General features: G+C 50.4%; 2 protein-coding genes across 6 annotated transcripts in view; both read left to right on the top strand.

The window, feature by feature from the left end:
• CASS4 (Cas scaffold protein family member 4) overlaps window positions 1–7427 on the top strand; it is a 47215-nt gene extending 39788 nt beyond the window's left edge. For all 4 annotated transcript variants that reach the window (XM_089306975.1, XM_089306974.1, XM_089306976.1 and 1 more), the window contains one exon: window positions 491–7427. In XM_089306975.1, the coding sequence (XP_089163101.1) occupies window positions 491–901 (411 nt within the window). In that variant the 3' untranslated portion in view covers window positions 902–7427. The remainder of the gene's footprint in view (window positions 1–490) is intronic.
• Window positions 7428–11555: 4128 nt separating this feature from the next.
• RTF2 (replication termination factor 2) overlaps window positions 11556–23482 on the top strand; it is a 32960-nt gene continuing 21033 nt past the window's right edge. For both annotated transcript variants that reach the window (XM_008274142.5, XM_002720873.6), the window contains exons 1-5: window positions 11556–11684; window positions 14538–14632; window positions 15237–15330; window positions 17469–17608; window positions 20407–20485. In XM_008274142.5, the coding sequence (XP_008272364.2) occupies window positions 11616–11684; window positions 14538–14632; window positions 15237–15330; window positions 17469–17608; window positions 20407–20485 (477 nt within the window). In that variant the 5' untranslated portion in view covers window positions 11556–11615. The remainder of the gene's footprint in view (window positions 11685–14537; window positions 14633–15236; window positions 15331–17468; window positions 17609–20406; window positions 20486–23482) is intronic.

The following is a 23482-nucleotide window of genomic DNA, read 5'->3' as shown; positions in this document are numbered from 1 at the left end:
CTCTCTCTCTCTCTCTTTCTCTCTCTCTCCCTCTCCCTCTCTCCCTCTCTCCCTCTCCCTCCCCTTTCTCCCCTCTCTCCCCGTCTCTCTCTGCCTTTTGAATAATATAATAACAGATTTTCAATTCATGGGAAACATATATTATGAAAAACTACATGGGTTTCAGAATTTGTCGCAACAAGACAAACAGATCCTTTCATCCCATTGTTCCACAAGCTTTTGGAAGCCCGGTCTTCCATGTGCATATCGTAACCCGCGGTTATGTGGGTTCTGTGGGTTCTGTGGGTTCTGTGGGTTCTGTGGGTTATGGAGGTTATGTGGGTTATGTGGCGTGTATAACGGGCTTTGGAAGCAACCATTCACCTGTGAGAGAAACGTCTTAGCCTGAGGCTCCCCTAACCACACAGTGCTTTTCCTTCGGAGGCCTGGCAAACCCAGGCCAGCGCAGCCGGCTGACCGGTCTCTGTCTTCTCTCTTCCCACCTCTCTAGGGTCCTGGCTCTCTTTCTCCCCAGCCTCCGAGCGAGCGGGACCCCAGCAAGAAGCTCCACCTCTCTGAACACTGCCGGCTGTATTTCGGGGCGCTCTTCAAGGCCCTGGGTGTGTTTCACAGTAGCCTCCGCCACAGCCCCCCGCCCGAGACCTTCATCACGCAGAGCAAGCTCATCGTCATGGCGGGGCAGAAGCTGGTGGACGCGCTGTGCAGGGAGACCCAGGAGAAGGACCTGCGCGACCGGGTGCTGCGCAGCAGCTGCCGCCTCTGCGGGCTGCTCAAGGCCCTGGCCCTGGCCACCAAGGACGCCGTGCTCCAGTACCCGAGCCCCGCAGCCCTGGGCCGCCTGCGGGCCGAGGCCGAGAGGCTGGAGCAGCACACGCGGCAGTTCAGAGGGACGCTGGAGTGAGACCTCCCCGCCGCCTCCTTCCTCGGAGCCTCGGCTCCAGCCGCACACCCACTCTGGGCCACCCCGTCCTGTGGACCGTCCAGCCAGGGCACAGAGACGCGCTGAGCGCCAGCGTTACCGAGAGGCTGAGCAACCCCGGGACACTGACTCACCCCGCGGCGGATCAGGAAAGAGTCAGGTTTAAGTAAGGACCTTGTGAACCGACTGTATCGCGTTGGGTACACGGGGTCAATGTTCCAAGTGAGGCCATGGAAATTGTTTCGTATACTGGTTAAGTGCACATGTGTGCACGTGTGTGTGTGTGTGTGTGTGTGCATTTTAAATTCATTCCTTCAACATGTATTTATTGAGCACCTACAATACACCAAGTTCTAGGCACTGGAGACACAGCTGTGAACCAGAGGCCCTGCCCTCATGGGACTTACAATCTCATGAGGGAGACAAAATGAGGGAGAAACACAAACGTAAAGCATTGTGTGCAAGGGAGAAAAAGTAGGAGGTGAGTAAGGGAGTTTGTTCTCAATTCATGCTGCATCCATTAACAAAATGGTACAGCCTCTTGTCTGTGGTGCTGGCATTCCCTGTGGGCTCTGATTTTTATCCCGGCTGCTCCACTTCTGACCCAGCTCTCTGCTAATGCACCTGGGAAAGCAGCAGAGGATGGCCCAAGTGCTTGGGCCCCTGCACTCATGTGGGAGACCCTGATAAGGCTCCTGGCTTCGGCCTGGCCCAGCCCCGGCCGTTGCAGCCACCTAGGGAGTGGAACAGCAGATGTAAGATCTCTCTGTCTCTGTAACTCCGCCTTTCAGATCATAAGTAAGTCTTTTAAAAATTGTAATAAGTTTTTCATTGTACACTGAATTATGTGAAATTGGTACAAATTATGTATCTATGTCTTGCATTAAAAAATAATTATTTTGGCCATAAGTTTTTAACCTAGTTAAAGATATGGATTGGGGCTAGTGCTGTGGCGTAGCAGGTAAAACCACAGCCTGCAGTGCTGGCATCCCACATGGGTGCCAATTCGAGTCCCGGCTGCTCCACTTCTGATCCAGCTCCCTGCTATGGCCTGGGAAAGTAGTGGAGGATGGCCCACGTGCTTGGGCCCCTGCACCTGCATGGGAGAGCGGAAAGAAGCTCCTAGCTCCTGGCCATTGCAGCCATTTGGGGAGTGAACCAGCAGATGGAAGACTTTCTCCGTGTGTGTGTGTTTGTAACTCTTTCAAATAAATATATAAATCTTTAAAAAAAAAGATACAGATCACATTTGCAACATAATATGTTCTGTTGGGTTCCCTGCTATTTTGTCCATTACAGATCTGTGTTGATAAATTCTACTGCTCAATTAGAAAAAAATTTATATTTCAACAGCCCCAAATCTGTCACCACTTTATAATATTATTTAAATAAACCCGTGAAGTTGAACCTCATTGGAAGGGACTTCGGTTTACGTTGCTGGAGTTCTGGTACCAAAGTCAAGCTTCCGGGGTCAACTTTCATGATTCAAATGCTTCTCCCTGAAGCCTACGGGAAGGTGCAGCAGATCAGTGCTGAAAACCAAGCCCATCACCTATGGTGGTGCAAACAGGAAGGTGCGGTGTGGACAGGATGCCCACGGCCAGGCACAGATATGGAAGTGGCACAAAGCTCCTCTCAAGTCAGCACCTCCTCTTCCTCTCGCTGCAGTGGCGTGTTTGGCTCGTGTTGCTATGGTTACATCATCACGGTCCAGGTCTCGGAGCTCATCTGATAACCTCCGTTGCAGCCTGCAGACAGTGTCTCCAGGCTCTAAGTCATCTGCAGTGGCCCGAGTGCAGCTCCCGTCCACTCTGCCTCTGCAGGGCACATGCCCGATACCCCAAGTCCCAGGAGGAACGTGGGTGTCAGCATGAACCACACTGCTCATCCAGTTTCCACACAATGAACCCGTCTTAGCAGTTCTGGGGGTGTCGGGAACCCTCCCCAAGTCCAAGTTCCTGCACGCCAACGGCAGCCTTGCCGAGCAGGGCTTTTTCCCCACCCCCTTAAGATTTGTTTATTTATTTGAAAGAACGACAGAGTCTCTCTGTCTCTCACTCTCTCTCTCTCTCTCACACACACACACACACACACACACACACACTGATCTATCTGCCTGGGGGAGGCATTGTCTCCATCTTCAAGGCTGCTGGCTACACACACCCTTGAAAAGACGGACCAGAGTGAAATGTCGTTGGTGTTCTGCTCCCGTGTGTGTGGGGATGCAAGACCCCCATGGAGAACTGTCTCCAACAGGGTCCCCCTGGAAAAGCCAGCAATGCTGCTGGAAGAAGGAGGGATTATCGCTAGGAAGCATCCAATAAAAGCCTATTGCTGGCCGGTGCCATGGCTCACCAGGGTAATCCTCTGCCTTGCGGCGCCGGCACACCGGGTTCTAGTCCCGGTCGGGGCGCTGGATTCTGTCCCGGTTGCCCCTCTTCCAGGCCAGCTCTCTGCTGTGGCCCGGGGGTGCAGTGGAGGATGGCCCAGGTGCTTGGGCCTTGCACCCGCATGGGAGACCAGGAGAAGCACCTGGCTCCTGCCATCGGATCAGCGCCAGCCGCGGCGGCCATTGGAGGGTGAACCAACGGCAAAGGAAGACCTTTCTCTCTGTCTCTCTCTCTCACTGTCCACTATGTCTGTCAAAAAAAAAAAAAAAAAAAAGCCTATTGCAACTTATCTTTCCACCAGCAGAAAAGCAGCATGTGTTAAAGGATGGCCACACTTCTGCTGTGCCGTGGCAGCAGTGGTGGTGGTCTGCGTCTGCTGAGTGATTGCTGCCTGACGACTGGAGCCCACTCAGTCCACACAACCATCCCCTCCCAAGTGATCTCTCTAGGAGGCAGCAGACACAAATCCTTTTCCTTTTTTTTATTCCGAAAATAGCTCAAAGGATCTTTGTCAACAATGTACAAAATTAGTGGGTACAAAAGAAAGAAAAATGCTGCTCTTAGCTAAATGTGTTTCCTTCCTTTTTTTTTTTTTTGAAAAAGAGGGGTTCTGTGAGTGACTTTCCACTGATTAATTTAATAGGAGAACTTCTGAAAAATTAATAGAATTTAATTTTTAAAAATTTAATATAATTAAACACTTTTAAAATGTTTTTTTTTTTTTGTCAAATTTTTTTTTCTAAGTATTTTTGTTGAATGCCCAGAATCCTGTACCGTTTCCTCCCAAGGAAGGAAGGGGAAATGGTGGGTGTTGTGGTGATGAGGGTGGTGGTAACAGTTTGACCTCAATTAAGTTAAACTTCATGAAGAGGATGGAAGGGGTGAGGACTCACTTCGGAGATCTCCCAGTGTGACGAGTGCCAGGGGCCATGCCTCTGCTTTGGCTGGTTTGCTGTCAACATTTCTCTTACAAAGCACCTTTCTGAAAATTCCATCTTTGCCACGTGTGCACTCCAGGTCCCCTAATGTTGCGTGTGTGTGTCGCACGCTGAGGTGCGTGGAAGCTGTTCCCTCACGCCTCAGTGCACAGGTGTTTACGGGGCACCTCCTCTCCCCCGGCCCAGTCTCTGCTGGCCACTAGAGACACTGCTGCCGGGACCCAAACAGAGGCACTGCAGCTGGGCGCTGCCATCGCGGCGCGGGATGGGCACCAGGGCCAGCGAGGGCAGAGCTCTATCTCCTGGATCCAAAATGTAAGGGACTCCGCACCCTTAGTAATCAGGACGAACAACATTCTGATGCAATAATTCTTGACTGTACTTATTTGAAAGAGAGAGAGAGAGAGATCTTATCTACTGGTTCATTCCCCAAATGACCCAGGGCTGGGTAGGTTGAAGCCAAGAGCCCTGAACTCCATCTGAGCCTCTCCCAAGTGGGTAACAGCACTCAGTGCTGGAGCCATCACCAGCTACCTCCCAGGTGAGTGTGCAGGGAGCTGGATCAGGAACAGAGGCAGAAGCAGCACGCATGCCTAGGCACTCCGATCCGCAGCCCAGGCATCCCACGTGGCAGTTTAACCTGCTGTCTCACCATGCCCACCCCATGTGGTACTTCTTCAGAAGTAAAAGTTGATACAAAACTCCACAGGGAACAAACTATCAAAAGGAACAAACTATCAAAAGTTAAACGTATAACAGGTATCAGGGTAGCAAATGCAATGCAGGAAGGTCGGGACAGGGTAGTGTGATGGAGGGGTGCCCTCTTCGATGGAGAGCTGAGGGGAGACCGTTCACAGCAGGGGCCCCGCAGCAGAGTGATGACTGCCTGGATGAGGGGCTGGGCACTGGTGGGAGAGGAGGGGGCTGGAGCCTGCCACAGGCAAGAGAAGGAGCCCACGTGAGCTGCATGGGGTGACGAGGGCCAATTCATGTAAGGCCGCATGCATTTCTAGGACGTTTTGAATATTTCCCTAACACTGCAAGTTAAAAGTAATTTTTTGTCTTGCATTGTCTCTGTTGTCACCTCCATTTTCCAATTTTAGACTTTTTTTTTTAACTCTCTCCCAAATAGATCTTAAATGATGCTTATAAGATTCTCTAGGGACTGGCGCTGTGGCTAGGCGGGTTAACGCCCTGGCCTGAAGCACCGGCATCCCATATGGGCACCAGTTCTAGTCCTGGCTGCTCCTCTTCTGATCCAGCTCTCTGCTATGACCTGGGAAAGCAGTGGAAGATGGCCCAAGTCCTTGGGCTCCAGCACCCACGTGGGAGACCTGGAAGAAGCTCCTGGCTCCTGGCTTCATATCAGCTTAGCTCCAGCCATTGTGGCCATCTGGAGAGTGAACCAGTGGATGGAAGACCTCTCTCTCTGTCTCTACCTCTCTCTGTAACTCTGTCTTTCAAATAAATAAAATAAATCTTTAAAATAATTTTTTAAATTCTCTAATTATGCCACCTCTTCAGATGAATTTTCAGTTTGTTGGCTTTTTCCAGACAGAATTCTAAGGATGTTTGCACAGAACTATCAGGAAATCAAGCCCTGGACAATAGAAAAGTTACCTGGGAACTATGGTAATAGCGTTTAAAGGACTGATTCTTCATCTGGGCCTCGGGGCTGTGATGGAATACAAACACGTATTACTTATGCAACATTCCCTACGTGCTGAAAGATATTTTTCTAGGGCATCTGTCTAAAGTTTGCATTGAATTCTTAGATCCAGCGACTCCAGAAAGGTTAAGAAATACCAGAGGTTTTTTTTTTTAAAGATTTATTTATTTACTTGAAAGGCAGAGTTACAGAAAGAGGGAGGGGTCCTTCATTCACGAGTTCACTCCCCAAATGGCCAGGGCTGGGCCAACATGAAGCCAGGAACCTGGAACTCTGTCCAGGTCTCCCATGTGGGTGGCAGGGGCCCAAGGACTTGGGCCATCTTCCACTGCTTTCCCTAATGCATTACTAGGGAGCTGGGTCGGAAGTGGAGCTGCCTAGACTCGAACCAGCACTTTTATTGGATGCTGTTGTCACAGGTGGTGACTTAACTTGCTGCAGACCTACACAGGCCCCAAGAAATAGCGGTTTTCCTAGAGGATGATGGTTTTCCTATTTCATAGTTTCATTTTCCCCCTTTGTCTCAAACCCACAGCTCAGTGGGGATAAAGTTGTCCCCAGGGATCGCTGAAAGGGACTGTCCTCCATGGCTTCCTTCAGTGAGGGTCCTGGAAGCTGGCAATAATGACACCTGCTCCCCGGGGCGGCTGAGTCAGGGAGGGCCGGCAGCCAGCTCTCAACACACACAGTTGCTGTTGGTGAAGATGAAAAACCACAGGGAAGTTCTAGCTGTCAGAAGCACAATACAGCCTAGAAACCAAACTTCTCAAAGAGGAAACCAAGGCGGAAGAGAGAAATCCAGCTGTCCCAGCTGTAACTGGGGCACAACTGGCACCTCACCGCGGAGCACCCTGGCAGGCCTCTCCCGGGGAGTCTGCGGCCGTCCTGGGGACCCAGGCTTGTGCTGCTGGGAGCCACGCGAGGTTTCGGTCAAGTCCCTGGTGCAAGGGTTTGGATGGAGTGGCCAGCCTCCCAGAGCTATGCAGGCTCAGTTTTAGGGACGGCAAAACCTGGGCTTGTCACCCGTCTCTGAGTGCGTCTCATGCTTTCTGTTGGTTCGCTGAGTAAATCTACATTGAGTATGCCAGACTCTTCTAGGCACTGAGGACACAACAGGGGAAAATACAAAGTCCCTGTCCTTAAGAAAATAAGAATTCTTGGGCCTGGCATTAGAACATCTCCCTAAAGGGCCAGCGCCATGGTGCAGCAGGTCAAGCTGCCACTCGGAACACCTGCGTCCCCCACTGGAGCACCAGCTGGAGTCCTGGCTCGGCTCCTCTGCTTCTCATTGCCTGCCAATGCATCCTGGGAGGCAGCAGATGACGGCTCAAGTGCCTGGGTCCCTTGGCACCCGCGTGGGAGACCCAGTGGAGCTCCTGGCTCCTGGCTTTGGCCTTGCCCAACCCTGGCCGTTGTGGGCACCTGGAGTGTGAACCACTGGGAAGAAGCTCCATCTCTGTCTCTGTCTTTTAAGTGGATGAAAATAAATAAATAAACATTTAAAAAATAAACCAGCGAGAAGACAACTGATTAAAGGGTTTATTTTGTTTTAGTTGCTATTGACTCCCATATTTAACTCCTGCTGGCGACAGTAACAGACACTCTGAGCTACAGACCCTGAAGTCTTCACATCCACGTATTTTCTGGGCACCTGTTCCAAAGAGAGGGCTGTTTCAGTTAAATCAACATAGTTCACTTAGGTCAACACCCAGTCAGAACACTCTGCTGGCAGCAGGCAGGGGTCCCCCGATACTTACAAGGATTGGAGGAACAATGGAGGTGTGTGGGGAGCAATCCGGACTGGACTGAGTTACTGGAATTAAGACTTATTCTATGCATCTGCTCTCCCACAATATGGCGCTGGGAGAGAAGGAAACAGCTTCCGCACAGCTGCCTCCAGTTCAACCAATTAACTGTAGGACTTGCTCCTGATTGGAGAGCAGCGTACTTGGCGTGTGGGCAGCCGAGTTGGGATTGGCGGAGGAGGACTATAAAGGAGGAGAGAGACGGCATGCACCAGGAACATCTATGGGGAACATCTAAGGGAACCCGTGCAGCCCCCGAGAGAGCCGGCCGGCGGTGTGCCGCTCCCCTGCGGAAGTGGGGAATGTGGCCAGGGGGAACTGCCCTTCCACGGAGGTGGAAGGGATAGTAGCCAACCCGGGAAGAACCAGCAGCAAACCCGGGGAGGGCCGAGCAGACGAAAGAACAGCGCAGGGTCCTGTGTTGCTCCTCCATGAAGAGGGGGAGCGACATAATGGTGCCGTGACTCGGATAGGAAACCCAGGACGGATAGGAAACCTGACTCGGATAGGAAACCTAGCTCGGATAGGAAACCTAGAACGGATAGCAAACTTAGGAGGGAAGAAACGGGAAGAACTGGGAAAATATCGGAGAGAGAGACTAGCAAACAGCCTAGGGAAAAGCCGGACGAAAGAGGTGCCGGAGGAAGCTATTGAAAGCCTAGGCATAGACTCGGATACGGACTACGGGGGGAAGCTGGGAGAAATCTTTAAGGTCGAAAGCGAAAGTGAAAGCTAGAACAAACAGACTCGGACGCGGACTGTGGGGAGAGGCCAGGAGAAATGAGGGAGGAATATCGTTGGAGGAAAGCTTGGGGAAACATACCGGGTAGAGAAAAATGTTAGGGAAATTGAAGCCGCGGGGGGCAGGCCAAGGCGGACACGAAAGCCACTTTGGGGTTCTCAAGTTAGCCCGGGAATAGGGGGCGAAAAGTTGAAACCAGAAGCTGAGACGCAAGCCAGGTTGGGATCCGTCTGATTAGCCCGGGGAGCAAAGGACGGGAAGCCAGATCGTGGGGCGGAGACGTGAGCTGGGTTGAATTCGCCAGGCTAGCCCGGGGAACTTAGATTGAATCCTAGTGGCGGAGACGCAAGCTACGCTGTGTTACTCGCGGAAGCCGCCGCGTGCAGAGAGAGCACGGGGCGTGAATAGATAGGGAACGGGGCTGGCGTAGGCCGTGGTTCAGACGCGAAAGGGTTAAGCGTGGAGACCGCGGAGCGCGCGAAGCCGAGCCGCGCAAAGCCGGGAAGCTGCGCAGATGAGAGAGGCGCGCGGGCTGAAGCGGCGCAGAGCCGGGAACCCGCCGGCGGGGCGAGGTGCCGGAAAGCCGCAGGGATAAGAGAAACAGAAGTTTAGAAGTAAAGTGAGAAAAATAGGAATGCTGGAAGATAGAAGTAAAATGGGAGAAATAGGAATGCCCGGAGATAGAGAAATAGAGAAATAAAAAGGCCTCCCTACAACACTGCAATGTGAGAGCTTGGATTCGGTCTGCCTGATTAAGTGAGGCGATGAGCACGATGAGCACCTGCGGCGGCTAGCAGCTTATGCGCCGCAGGTCACCGAAGACAGGCACGAATTAACATCAGTAAGGCTTCCCCACAATACAACAATATTAAGCTTGGATTCGGTCTGCCTGATTTAAGGCGGTAAGCGCCAGCAAGCAGCTCGACCAGCGTATGAGCTGCAGGTCACCGAAGATAGGCACGAACCAACACTAATAAGTCTCCCCCACAATAAGGCAATGAGAAGGCTTGGATTCGGTTTGCCTGATAGAGCTTGTAAGCCCCTGCAGGCAGAGCAAAGCATGCGCTGCAGGGCACCGAACACAGGCACCTATCAGCGCCCAAAAACCTCCTCACAACATGGCGAAGAGAGGACCCGGATTCGGTTTGCCTGATAGGACTTGTAAGAGCCTGTGGCAACTCTAGCAAGTAGAGCAGAGTGTGTGCCGCGGGACACCGAAGACAGGCGCGTATCAACGCCAAAAAATAAAAAGAAAGGGGGATCTGTGGGGAGCAATCCGGACTGGACTGAGTTACTGGAATTAAGACTTATTCTATGCATCTGCTCTCCCACAATATGGCGCTGGGAGAGAAGTAAACAGCTTCCGCACAGCTGCCTCCAGTTCAACCAATTAACTGTAGGACTTGCTCCTGATTGGAGAGCAGCGTACTCGGCGTGTGGGCAGCCGAGTTGGGATTGGCGGAGGAGGACTATAAAGGAGGAGAGAGACGGCATGCACCAGGAACATCTATGGGGAACATCTAAGGGAACCCGTGCAGCCCCCGAGAGAGCCGGCCGGCGGTGTGCCGCTCCCCTGCGGAAGTGGGGAATGTGGCCAGGGGGAACTGCCCTTCCACGGAGGTGGAAGGGATAGTAGCCAACCCGGGAAGAACCAGCAGCAAACCCGGGGAGGGCCGAGCAGACGAAAGAACAGCGCAGGGTCCTGTGTTGCTCCTCCATGAAGAGGGGGAGCGACAGAGGTGAGCGAGCGCTTAACAGCAACCAAAGGTTTTGCAAGGAATCTTTCGTGCTGTGGCCCCGGGGTGACGCGGCCCGAGCCTTGGGAAGGGTGTGCAGAGAGCAGTGCACCATTTAGAACTGGGACCGGAGTGGTGGCGCAGCTGGGTAAGCTGCCGCCTGCGACACCAGCCTCCCATATCAGCACTTCCAATTCAGCTCATGAACCTGGGACGGCCGTGGGAGATGGCCGAGGGCTTGAGTCCTGGCCTCCAGGTGGGAGACCTGGATGGAGTCCCAGGCTCCTGGCTTCAGCCTGGCCCTGCCCTGACTTTTGCAACAACTCAGCAATGAAAGGTCTGTCTCTCCCTCTCTGTAACTCTGCCTTCCAAATATGTAAATAAATCTTAAAAACAAACAAAACCCTACAACTAAGGGGCGTGTGTGGCACAGCGGTTATGTGGCCACTCTGGAGGCCTGCACCTCACCTCGGAGTCTGACTGGCTTGAGTCCCACCTACGGCTTCCCACCCAGCTTCCTGCCAATGCCCGCCTTGGGAGGCAACGGGTGACGGCTCACGGTCCGGGTCCCTGACGCCCACAAGAGAGACGAGATGCAGCTCCAGCTCTGGCTTCAGCCCGGCCCAGCCCTGGCTGTTGCAGGCATTTGGGGAATGAACCAGAGGATGAAAGAGTCTCTCTCTCTGTTGCGCTGCCTTTCAAATAAAATGAAAATAAATAAAAAGTAATTTTAAAAGCTACCATCTGTAACTGTATCTGCTTCTTAACGTTTTTTTAAACGCCAGCTTCAGGAAATACACAGCCGGGCACCGCAGCAACGCTCGCTTGGAACAACAAATAGAACTGAAAGCCAAGTTCACTCTGGTGCAGTGTTCAGGTGCACACAGGCACCGGGCAAGCCTGAGTCGGGTTTCGTATACGGCTCAAACACACACCGCAGGCCTCAGTGAGGCGGGGGCCCACGACCCCGGCCGCCGCTGCGGCGCCCCGGGCGCTCGGGTCACAGGGGCTCACGGAAACGAGATTCCGCCCGTCCGCATCCCCCTCGCAGCTACAGGGCCGCTCCTTTTCCGTCCACGCAGGCTGGGGCGGGTAGAGACCCGTGCGCCGTCCCCACCCGGAGCACGGGCGAGAGCTCCCACCCAGCGTCAGACGCGAGGGACCCGCGTCAAAGAGGAAGCGAGGCACCTGCCCAGCCTCCGCCTCCCGACAGCGCACGCGCAGGGACACGCCCGGCTCCCGGCGACGCTCGCCATAGTAACCGCGGCTTCGCGTTGGCCCCGCCCACCGCCTCACTGCGTCGCGACTGGCGTGCCGCGCGTCACCGGGCGCGCCGGAAGTGCTGCGGCTGTCGCCAGAGACTCCGGAAGTGGCTGCTTTGGGGGTTCTGCTGGTGACGGTGACTCCTGGTTCGCCATGGGTTGCGACGGAGGAACAATCCCCAAGAGGCATGAACTAGTGAAGGGGCCGAAGAAGGTTGAGAAGGTCAGCTGCGCGCGCCGCGTGGGGGTCTGGGAGGGCGGGAGTGCAGACGGCCGCAGGGAGCGAGCGGAGCTGGGACGGGGAGCCCGCAGTGTTTCCAGACGCGGCTGCGCTCTTTGATCCCACTTAGGGGACTCGGAATTCGCGATAATATTGATAATGGACATTTGTTGAGTGCTTTCTAGGGCTGTTCCCTGGACAGCTCGCTTAACAATGGGGTATCTCATGTAGCTTTCAGAACGGCCGTATACGGTCCCCTACAAGATGGGAGCCCCGTGTGGCACGGCTCCTGGCACAGTAATTTGAACAAATGGATGTATAATCCCTGATTATCACTGGGAATGGAGCGAGTGGTATCATTTCCTTGCGCCTGCTGAGAGCAGGCCCGTTTTTCCGACCGTTCCTCCCGCCCCGCCCCCAGCTCCGCAGGCCGTGCCTCTCATCCGCTCCTAGCGGTCCATCGGCCTGCAGCGTTCTGCACTAAGATCGCTACGTCATCAGCTCTTTGCCCAGATGCTTGGCAGGAGGCAGGTGTCGGAAGGGCAGAGAAGGAGGGTTGCTGCACCCCTTGCTCCGGAAAGACGTGGGCTGGAGGAGGGGGCATTTTTCAGGGTTGTTTTTGGGTGGGGAATCAATTTTGAAGCCCCCGGATGAGGAGTCGTTTGTGACTTTTTGCCCACGTGTTTTTTTGGGTCAGGGAAGGGCCGTGGTTGCAGGAGGTAGGGGATCCGGAAGCTGGATCCCAGGCTAGCCGAGTGTGGCTTTTTTAGTCTGTATCTTTTTCTTTTCTTTTCTTTTTTTTTTTTTTTTTTTTTTTTTTGACAGGCAGAGTGGACAGTGAGAGAGAGTGAGACAGAGAGAAAGGTCTTCCTTTGCCATTGGTTCACCCTCCAATGGCCGCCGTGGCCGGCGCGCTGCGGCCGGTGCACCACGCTGATCCGATGGCAGGAGCCAGGTACTTCTCCTGGTCTCCCATGGGGTGCAGGGCCCAAGGACTTGAGCCATCCTCCACTGCACTCCCGGGCCACAGCAGAGAGCTGGCCTGGAAGAGGGGCAACCGGGACAGAATCCGGTGCCCCGACCGGGACTAGAACCCGGTGTGCTGGCGCCACAAGGCGGAGGATTAGCCTAGTGAGCCGCGGCGCCGGCCAAGTCTGTATCCTTTTTTAAAAATGTGGATCTTTCCCCCTGGTGGCAGGTCTCTGGCCTTCTGCAGTGACTCCTGGGAGAACCTGTATTAGTTGCCAGACTTGCACCTCTTGGATCTGAGAAAGAGATAGAATAGTGGTTGCCGTATTTCATTTTTTAGGTAACAGAGGGAAATGGTTAAGAGCATGGTGGGTAGGGCCCACCTCTCCGGGTTCTTATTCCGGCTCCTGTTTTGCGTCCTGGCCTTGGGCAGGTGCCTCAGTATCCGCATCCACAAAGGGAGAAATACTGACCCAGGGTTAAGTCGCAGAAGTACTCAGCACGGTGCGCTTAAGCAGTTGTTGCTGTAAAAATTCAATTCCAGGGGCCGGCGCTGTGGCATAGCAGGTAAAGCCACTGCCTGCAGGGCTGGCATCCCATATGGGTGCCGGTTTGGATCCGGGCTGCTCCACTTCCAATCCAGCTCTCTGCTATGGCCTGGGAAAGCAGTGGAAGGTGGCCCAAGTCCTTGGGCCCCTGCACCCATGTGGGAGACCTGGAAGAAGCTCCTGGCTTCGGATTGGCACAACTCTGGACGTTCCGTCCATCTGGGGAGTGAACCATCGGATGGAAGACCTCTCTGTCTCTCTCTCTCTCTATCTCTCTCTCTCTCTCTCTCTCTCTCTGCTTCTCCTCTCTGTAACTCTGACCTTCAAATAAATAAAGAAATCTTTAAAAAAAATTCAATTCCAGGGGATCCCCCCCTTTTTTCTCCTTGTTTATTTGCCAGTCGTGCCATCCCGTTACAGCAGTCATATTTGGCATTTAAGAGTGGGGCATGAAATATAAAGGTAAAAATGTTGAGTGGTCTGGGAGCTGGGGAGGGTCTTCCGTCTGGATGTTCATTGTGTGGGTGCCTTAGGCTGTGTCCTGTTGCTACAATAGAATACTTGAAAGCCAGGTCGTTTATAAGGGAAAGAAGCGTCTCTTACAGCTCTGAAGGCTGAGCAGTCTGAGGCTGAGCACATCTGGCAGGGACTCTGTGCAGAGGACCAGGGCGGCGCTGTGGGCCACAGCAAGAGGGAGTTCCCGCAGGAGACGGACAGGCTTCGAGGACAGAGCCATCCTGAGAGAACCCGTGTTCTGAAAGGACAGAGCAGCTCTTGGTCTTCTGCTTTAGTGGGATTAAATGTCAGTGTGTTTTGGCGGAGACAGTTAAAGCAGAACAGGAGACACGATTTGATATGTCCCTTAGTGAATAAGCTAAAAGCATTTATTCCTGTTAAATTGGTCATTTTATAAAGATTTATATAGTATTTGTGCTGAACTTTGAAAAAAAATCACCTGTCTTCTCAATTCTTGGCCTTTAAATTATGCTATAATGTTGGAGCTTGTCCCGTGGTTAGAAATGCATGTGCTTGGTCGCTTTTTTTTCCCTGTGTGGCCAGCACAGTTTAGTGTTAAAGTGCAAACGTTAATATTTGTGTAGCCTGCATAAACAGTTCAGTGACAGTTCTTTGTATTTGACACATTTAGACAGGCATTATTTCACGTAGTGTTAATTATTGTGACTTTTAAAATCCCCTCTTCATATGCCATTTTTTTTTTCATTTAAAAAACAAAAATCATCACAGTATGGTATTGTTGATAAATTTTTATGTGTAATGCTGGACCATGTATCTTTCAGAGGGAAAACTAATTAAGAGGATTTTTTGTCATCTTTTCTAGGTTGACAAAGATGCTGAATTAGTGGCCCAGTGGAACTATTGTACTCTAAGCCAAGAAATATTAAGACGACCGATAGTTGCCTGTGAACTGGGCAGGTATGGTCCCTTTACTTAATCAAGATGAGTTTATTTAATGATTTTAATTACTTGAATGTCTGAGTGCATCTCTTGTCTCACCACATAGGAATTCTTCCAAACAAATTTTGTGAAGCACAGGTTATCATTCCCTGGTTCTGAACGTAATCCTGCACCCTCCTAATCCATTTGGTTTATTTAAAAATCTGTGATATGAAAACTCAGAGGCCAATAGGAGTTAAATTATAACCATAAATGCATGCGGGACCCACATGAGGTATAGCAGGAGAGGTGGGGAGAACCAGCTGCTACTCAGTTCCAGCCAGTTCCTTCTGTTAAACAGCGTGGGCCTCGTGATTCCAGGTCTTCTGATTTTTATTTTTCAAGAAAGAAGAAATCATACTTTTAAATTGAATTTGGGATTTTCAGAATCTCTCTTTGCATGGCATTCGACCCTCGTGCTCCAGTGTGCTGGCCTTGGTCTACAGTGTCTGTGTCTTGTTAGTGAAAGAAGGTGTATCAGATGTGCAGGACTTTGGGATTATGTCCAATTGATTCCGCCTGTTGTGCTTGTTGGTTCAGAGTTGATGCTGCTGCCCTAACTGAACGAGTCCTGTTGTTGCAGACTTTATAACAAAGATGCTGTCATTGAATTTCTGCTGGACAAGTCTGCTGAAAAGGCTGTTGGAAAGGCAGCGTCTCACATCAAGAGCATTAAGGTGAGACAGGTGATTCCAGAGTGTCCGGGGGTCAGCGGTTGAGGTTACTTTTACAGAACTCACGCATGTCACAGACCAAACGCAGAAATTTGGGCTTCTGGTCCCACCCGGCCACCTCGTCCAGCTGTGACCTTGGGAGGAGGTCAGGAGTTCCCACACCTGTGCTTGCTGCATTGTGAATCTGTTGTGCTATCTTGTGTGTGCACACGCTTTGAAAATCTGGGATGTGCTCTGTGAGGGTTAGGAGGCGTTATCTCGTGATGAAGACTTGCTACGATTTTGGATTGGAAGACACTTTCATAAGATGAGAGAATTTTGTGTAGGTAGATTACTGCTAAATCATAGTGGTTACCTCCTACTGTAGAGGTTCTGACTGGCAGCTGAAGTTGTCTTCCTGTTTGTTTGCTTTTTTATTTTTTAAATTCCTAAGACAGGCAGAGAGAGCAAGCACTCATTTGCTGTTCCACTTCCAAAATGCCCACAACAGCTGGGGTTGGACCAGGGCCAAACTGGGAGCTAATGACTCGATCCAGGTCTCTCATGTGGGTAGTGAGAACCTAGTTACCTGCCTTCCAGGTTTGCATTGGCAGGAAGCTAGAGTTAGGAGCTGGAGCCACAAGTTAATCCAGGCCCTCCAGTGTGGGAGACGGGAGTCTTAAATGCTAGACTAAACATCTGCTCTGAAAATTCTTTTTAAAAGTGTAAAAATGGGTTTTCTTAATAAAGTTTGTTTAGGAAACAAAATTTTTCAAATCTAATGAGTGAGGAAAGTTAGTGATTCTGACAAGCATCAGTTAGCCTAGTCAAACCCCTCATCTCCCTGTCAGTAATTCCCATGGGGTCACATGGCAGGTTGTTAAGATGCTTAAACCAGGACCAGTTCCCTTGGCTTCTGATCTGAGAATTCAGGTTTTTCCTTTTTCCCTCTTTAATATATTAATTTTTTGTTTGATTTATTCAACTGATTATAGGATGTGTTCATTTCAGGAAAATTAATAACTCTGAAGTGTTGCCAGTGGTAGTGCTATAGAAATTGTAGTTATCTCTTTTCTTGGAAGAAATTCATCCTGAAAAACCCATAGTTGCTTGAAATAACCTCAAAAATTGTTATTATTGAAATTAGGTCCTACAATTCTGTTCTTAAACACACATACAATATATGATTGAACCTTTAATGTTAAAAAAAAAAAAAACTCCAAAAAGTTGAAATAATAAGGAAAAAGGATTCAAATCAAATAGTGCAGATACATGAAGTCATCATTACTGACAGTGAGCAGTCCACCAACACTGCTGGCAGAGAGCGTGATGAAAAGTGTGTTGTCGCCAGGAAGCAGGTGGCATATGTGAAGGGTGGCTTTCCTTTTAAGGCACTCAGCTCTCAAAGGGTGAACTCAAAATTACCTGGTTAAATATGAAGAAATGCCTTGAATGCTAGAGCAGAGCTGCTAACGCAAACACTGCGAAGCTAATTTCTTTTTTTTTTTTTTTTTTAAAGATTTATTTATTTATTTGAAGGTCAGAGTTACACAGAGAGAAGAGAGGGAGGGAGAGAGAGGTCTTCCATCCGCTGATTCACTCCCCAGTTGGCCACAACGGCCGGAACTGAGCCAATCTGAAGCCAGGAGCCAGGAGCTTCTTTCGGGTCTTCATGCAGGTGCAGGGGCCCAAGGATGTGGGCCATCTTCTACTGCTTTCCCAGACCATAGCAGAGAGCTGGATCGGAAGTAGAGCAGCTGGGACTCAAACCGGCGCCCTTATGGGATGCCGGCACTGCAGGTGGTGGCTTTACCTGCTATGCCATAGTGCCGACCCCTTGGATTGACTTTCTGGCTCCCAACTCCAGCCCAGCCTCGCCTTGGCCATTGTGGGTGTTTGGGGAGTGAACCAGAGATTGGGAACACTCTATCTCAAATAAATAAATAAATAAATGAAGAATGGTATAAAAATTTTGTTTTCTATATAATTAGTGATTTACTTTTATGTCCATGTCTCCTGATGGCCAAGGGAAAGTAGCCCAAAGAGGCTTGGTTGGGAAGGTACTAGAAGAGCTGACCCTCCTTTGATTTAATCAGTCATTAGGGGGGGAAGATGATTTCTTTGCCAAATGAATTCTTAAAAACATGAATGGTTTTTTACAGAATGTGACAGAACTGAAGCTTTCTGATAATCCAGCCTGGGAGGGGGATAAAGAAAGCACAAAAGGTGACAAGCATGACGACCTCCAGCGAGCACGTTTCATCTGCCCGGTGGTGGGCCTGGAGATGAATGGGCGGCACAGGTCAGGCGTGGACACGGTGTGGGTGACGTGGGGGCTGGTGAATGACACAGGCCCGCGGAGACCTCTGCGGGAGCTTAGTAGTCCCACAGATTTCTCTGCGGCAGCCGGAGGTTCTTCCTGTCAGCTAGTGTCCTGGGACTTGCAGACCCACTGTACTTGAGAACGGGAAAAACTCAGGTTTCTGGAAAGTTCCCAAGTGAAATGTGTGAGATCTGAGCTTAGTTATTTGTTCATCTTTTCCTAGGGGGCAGATGCTGCCATCGAGCATGTCCCATTCCTTAGAGTGGGGGAGCTTGTGCCCTGCACACGGTGTTACAGGACGTGGTTGTCAGGCGGCTGAAGTCCCAGCAGATAGGATGACTTGCCGTGAACTTGCAGCTGAGAAATCCTGACTAACGCATGGGAAACCTTACAGTAGAGATTTATTTAGCAAATACGAGTGACGGTGTTTTCTTTTAAAAATACACATGTTGATGAGATTTGGGGCCTTTTCATAAGCTGTCTCCCACCATTCAGAAGTGTCTTTAGTAGCAGGCAGTCTTCTGGGATCCTCTGTTTAACACACAGCGTACTGAAGGCAGCATTTCTTTATTAGTTTCATTCAGGGAGGGGCGGGGGAAGAGCAGCTCCAGTAAGTAAAGACTCGCGGGCTGTGAACTTGCCTAATCACGCACGCCCTGGCACATTTGAATGCATTCATTTAACAGATGTGTGTGGGCACCTTCTCTCATGCCAGGCTGCGTGTGGTGTGTGGCAGACTGCACCGGAGAGACTAATTGCCAGCTGCGTTGTATACTGGGGGAGAAGTAAGACATGAGCCCCAAAGACCTGTTGCTTTCAAAGTTTATACTCTTCTTCAAATATCTGAATTTAAATCATTTAGGACTTTCTCTTAAGCTTCACCATTTGGGTCAAGCAGGGAATTCACTGAGGAACTAGACTCGTACGTAATCTTGTCCTGCTTTTTATATGTTATTTATTTACATCCATGTGCTGAAGGGAAAGTCACGCAGCCCAAAACTGACCATTTTAAATGGACGTCCCTTGCATTCAGCGCATTCACCCTGTCATGCAGTATCACCTCTGTCTTCTTCCAACACATTTTTATCACTAAAAGTAAATACGTAAATAGAAAACCTGGCAACTACCAATCTGCTGTCCGTCTCAATGGCTCTGCCTCTTCCAGATATTTCCTGTGCACAAAATCACACAATATGTGACCTTTTGTGTCTGGTTTCCCACTTCTCAAGAAAACCGTGGCTCACCCTGAAAGGGGAACTCAGTAGGACCAGGCTCAGCTGTGGGGTCGTGAACAGGAGTTACTTTGAGCCTGTGTCCTGACTGTAAGTTCCCCTGGGTTTTTCCTTTCGTTTGCTGGTTCTTCTCGTTTTTCTCTTCCCGCCTAATTGAGCTCTGCCTATTTTGGCTTTGTCCTCCTGTGATTAATAGTGCCTCTGCACCAGGAAATGGATTTTTGGATTAGTTTGCATATTTAGTAAAGTTTTTGTAATAAAGATTTAAGTATACAGAAAAATACTAATAAATTGCTAGTATAATAAAAACATTGAGACTTTGGCTACAGAAAAGTAATTTCCTAGTACTTACTAAACATTCATAAGATAGGATTTTTTTCCTTGTCGTAAACAACATCTAATAAATTTACTATAATATTCTGATTGGATTTTTATTGAGGCACTCTGTGTCTGCTCTAATCCCTGGGAAATTAGAGAACATCCCACTGTGTCACTTTCAGAGGAATCCATAGAGTAAACCGTAGCAATGCTTTATTCCCCTCTCCCCGGATCCTAGCTCCAAAGGTAGCATCGTTAGCTGTTTGTGACTAATTCCACTTCTCTTTGTCCCACCTGTATCCAGACTTCCCCATGCCTCTGTAGACAAACATGAACACACATGTATTCTTTCCAAACAGCCTTCTGTATATGGGCGCTGGTTTGAGTCCCAGCAGCTCTACTTTGGATCCAGCTCCCTTCTAATGCACCTGGGAGAGCAGTAGAAGATGGCCCAAGTGCTTGGGCCCCTGCACCCAAGTGAGAGACCAGGAGGAAGCTCCTGGCTCCTGGCTTTGGCCTGGCCTAGCTTCAGCTATTGCAGCCATTTGGGGAGTGAACCAGTGGATGGAAGATTCTATCTGTCCTTTCAAAGATATAGATAAAACCTTTTAAAAAGGGGGATGGTGGAGGGGGGGGGCTTTGAATATTGGTTAAATTAACCATTTAATCTCATTATTTTCCCCAAGTGTCTGTTCTGCCTTTTGACTTTTTATATTTGTGGTTTTGTATTTATTTGATAAGTACTTTGTAAATTTTGGACACTTTTTTTTTTTTTGAAAGGCAGAGCTACAGAGAGAGGAGACACACAGAGATCTTTCATCTACTGGTTCACCCCCAAAAATGGCCACAATGGCCAGGGCTGGGCCAGGCCAAAGTTAGGAGCCCAGAGCTTCTTCCGGGTCTCCCATGTGGGTGCAGGGGCCCAAGCACTGGGGCCGTCTTCTGCTGCTCTCCCAGGCGCATTAGCAGGGAGCTGGACCAGAAGTGAGGCGGCCAGGGCTCGAACTGACGCTCAGATGGGTCGCCTGGGTCACAGGCAGAGGCTTTAACTGGCTGCACCACAATGCTGGCCCCCACACTTTTTTTTTTTAATGTAATAAAATGTAACCTTTTTCTTGTGTTTGTGGTCCTTGGCCTTTGTGTAAACCCAACAAATGTTAATTGACAATGTGGGCAAGTTTTTTTAAGTTCTTATTTGTCATTCTCCATGTTGGACTGTTCCTCCAGGTTTTGCTTCCTCCGGTGCTGTGGTTGTGTGTTTTCTGAACGAGCTTTGAAAGAGATAAAAGCAGAAGTTTGCCACACGGTGAGTTCTTGACATATCCAATTTGTTTGTTCTTAGTAGCTGAGGAAATCAGATGGCTTAGGGTCCCTCCCTCTGTCATTAAAGAGCCTTAAGTTCTTTCTGAAACAGATTCAGTAAGTTACCTCTCTGCTTAAAAAACCCTTCCGTGGTTCCTCATTGCTAGAGGTTCCGACTCAGTGACCAGCAGCAGCTGGCCAGGTCAGACCACACCCGGGCTGTTGGTGAACGCGCCTCCTGCCCCATGTCCTGCCGTGAGCCTCAGTGCCTGAACTCTGGCTTCCTTGGAGCGTTCTTCCTCATTCCCTGGGCACCTTGTTATCTCACCCCACCATTGTTTAATTTGTCGATATTGTATTATGTCGATGATGGATTTATGTGTCAGGAGACCCTCCGGGCTGAGTTTTTAGGGCCACGGTCCGAGACTTGTGCATCTCTGTCTCTGGAGCACGCCCTCCGTGAGTGCTTGTGTGAGTGAGCAGAGAACTTGGTCTGGGAGTTTGTGTCCTCAGTTCACGTGGAGGGGGTGCTGATGGCTTTGCTCCGACAGTGTTGCTGCTGGAGCCCAGAGCGTTTGTGTCTTTGGTGTGTTGCCGGCCTGGCCTTCAGTGTAATGTCACAGATGCCAGTAGTCCTGACGGGATCAGGGTTTCATTAGACCCCTATTGTTTTTTGTGAATTATTCTTTCAGGCAGCAGACTTCATTGAGCACCTGCTCTGGGCCGGGCCCTGTCCTAGGTACTGCTGGGTGGGCTGTCCTGTTGGAGAGGTCCATGGAGGTCTCTGCCAGTTGCAGAGATGCACACTCAGACACGTGAGCAGGGCAGATGACTGGAAGGAAGCACACGGCGTGATACAGTGGAGGGAGGGCGGCCACCATGGTGGTGGTCAGCAAAGGCGTCTCTGGAGGTGTCAGTAAGTCCTGAGGGGACTGAGGAGCCGGCCAGCAAAGCATGGGCAGCAGGAACCGCATGTGCAGGAACTCAGAAGAGACAGGGGCTTGGCCAGTTCCAGGAACAGAAGGTGGCTGGGGGAGGGGGCAGGAGAGGAGGAGCAGAGCTAGCAAGGGCCACCTCACGCGGGGTGGCCACGTGGGTGCCTCCGGATTGTATTCTGAGAGCAGTGGGAGGCCAGAGGGCAGCCTTCACCCAGACTGGGTATGTGCTGGTTTTAGAATCATCCCTCTGTGAACAAGGCCTTGAAAAGCCCCACTGCGAGCACCACTGTGATGGGGTCTGACTACCTGACATGGCCTTTGAGGGAGCACATTTGGGCCGCAGCACAGCCCACGTGGAGAGCCCGTGTGTATCCGTCTGGCTCGCACACCAGCTCCGGCCTTGACTGTCGCTGCCCCCTCTCGGCCTCAGAGTCTAACATATGAAATGAAGCAATTACAGGAAAGTCTCAGATGGTTCCTTTCAGATCCAGCATTGTAAATAGAACAGCTAAAAATGAACGAATGGAATGATGAATTCATGCCGTTACCAAGAGTCAAACCCCAATTCCTAATTTAAAGTCTCTGAAATTCGTAGCACTAAGTCTGTTGATTAGAGCCAGCTGCTAAACAAACAGTGCTCAAATTCTAGGGGTAGGGGCTGACACTGTGACGTAGCAGTAAAACCACTGCCTGCAGTTCTGGCATCCCACATGAGTGCCTATTTGAGTCCCAGCTGCTCCACTTCCCATCCAGCTCTCTGCTGTGGCCTGGGAAAGCAGTAGAAGATGGCCCAGGTCCTTGGGCCCCTGCACCCATGTGGGAGACCTGGAAGAAGCTCCTGGCTGCTGGCTTTGGATTGGCCCAGATCTGGCCATTGTGGCCATTTGGGAAGTAAACCAGTGGATGGAAGACCTGTCTTTCTCTCTCTCTGCCTCTGTGTAACTCTGCCTTTCGAATAAGTAAGTAAATCTTTAAAAAAAAAAAAAAAAAGAAAGAATTCCAGGGACAAATGCAGCCAAGTTCCTGGTTGGGCAGCTTTCCTCCAGAGTAGCTTGAGGAGTCAGCTCTCACTGCTCTGGGGCTCTGCCCTCTGCAGTCCTCTTCCCTTTGAGGAGGAAGAGGACGGAGCATCTGCCTTCCAAGTCTTTTCTGGGCTAAGCCTGGAAGTGACACACTCATCTCTGTTCACATTCTGTTGGCCAGAACTCAGTCATGTGGCCACACGTTGTGCCAGCCTGCAGCACGATGAACTGGGTTTCCTGAAACAGAGAGTGGGAATACGGGGACAAGGACACAAAGAATGGAGCCAAGACAAGTCCTGATCAAGGCTCGTTTATTGAACAAGTCCAGTAGTATTTAAACATGACCAGTTGTTTACAAGAAGGAGCACAAAAGATTTACATATCAAAAAGGCTTTTAAGGTTATAAAGAGTTCCCGATAAGGTTCTTAATTACTGATTACAAGGGTACAATAAAACACTTTAATCCCATCGAGGTGGCATGTACCAATGCCATCTCACTGTTCCAGGTGATCAGTTTCAGTTCACAGTTGGTCATGGTGAAGGGACTGGGAGTCAAAGGGAACACATAGACAAGTCTAGTACCTGCTAACGCTAACCGATGGAGTAAATAAAGGGGAGAGTGATCCAACATGGGAAGTGAGATACTCAGCAGACTCATAGAATGGCAGATGTCCTAAATAGCACTCTGGCCTCAGAATCAGCCCTAAAGGCATTCGGAGCTGGCTGAAAAGCTCATGAGAGTATTTCAGGCATGGAAAGCCAAGACACTCTGGCAAAAGATCTCTGCGAGTGAGATCCCAGTGGAAAGAACAGGTCATCAAAGAAGGAGGTACCTTTCTCTGAAGGGAGGAGAGAACCTCCACTTTGACTATGACCTTGTCTAAACAAGATAAGAGTCGGAGAACTCAGAGGGCTTCCATAGCCTTGGAAACTCATGACTGGAGCATAGGGAGATTGCTGATGCCATAGACAGGAGTGTCAATTGGTAAAGTCAACAACAGGAGTCACTGTGCGCTTACTCCTCATGTGGGATCTCTGTCC

This window comes from Oryctolagus cuniculus, chromosome 11, assembly GCF_051225735.1.
Source record: "Oryctolagus cuniculus isolate XC-2025 breed Fujian yellow rabbit chromosome 11, ASM5122573v1, whole genome shotgun sequence".
Lineage (NCBI taxonomy): Eukaryota > Metazoa > Chordata > Mammalia > Lagomorpha > Leporidae > Oryctolagus > Oryctolagus cuniculus.
The sequence above is the reverse complement of the archived record's forward strand: the minus strand, read 5'-3'. Positions and strand labels throughout refer to the sequence as shown.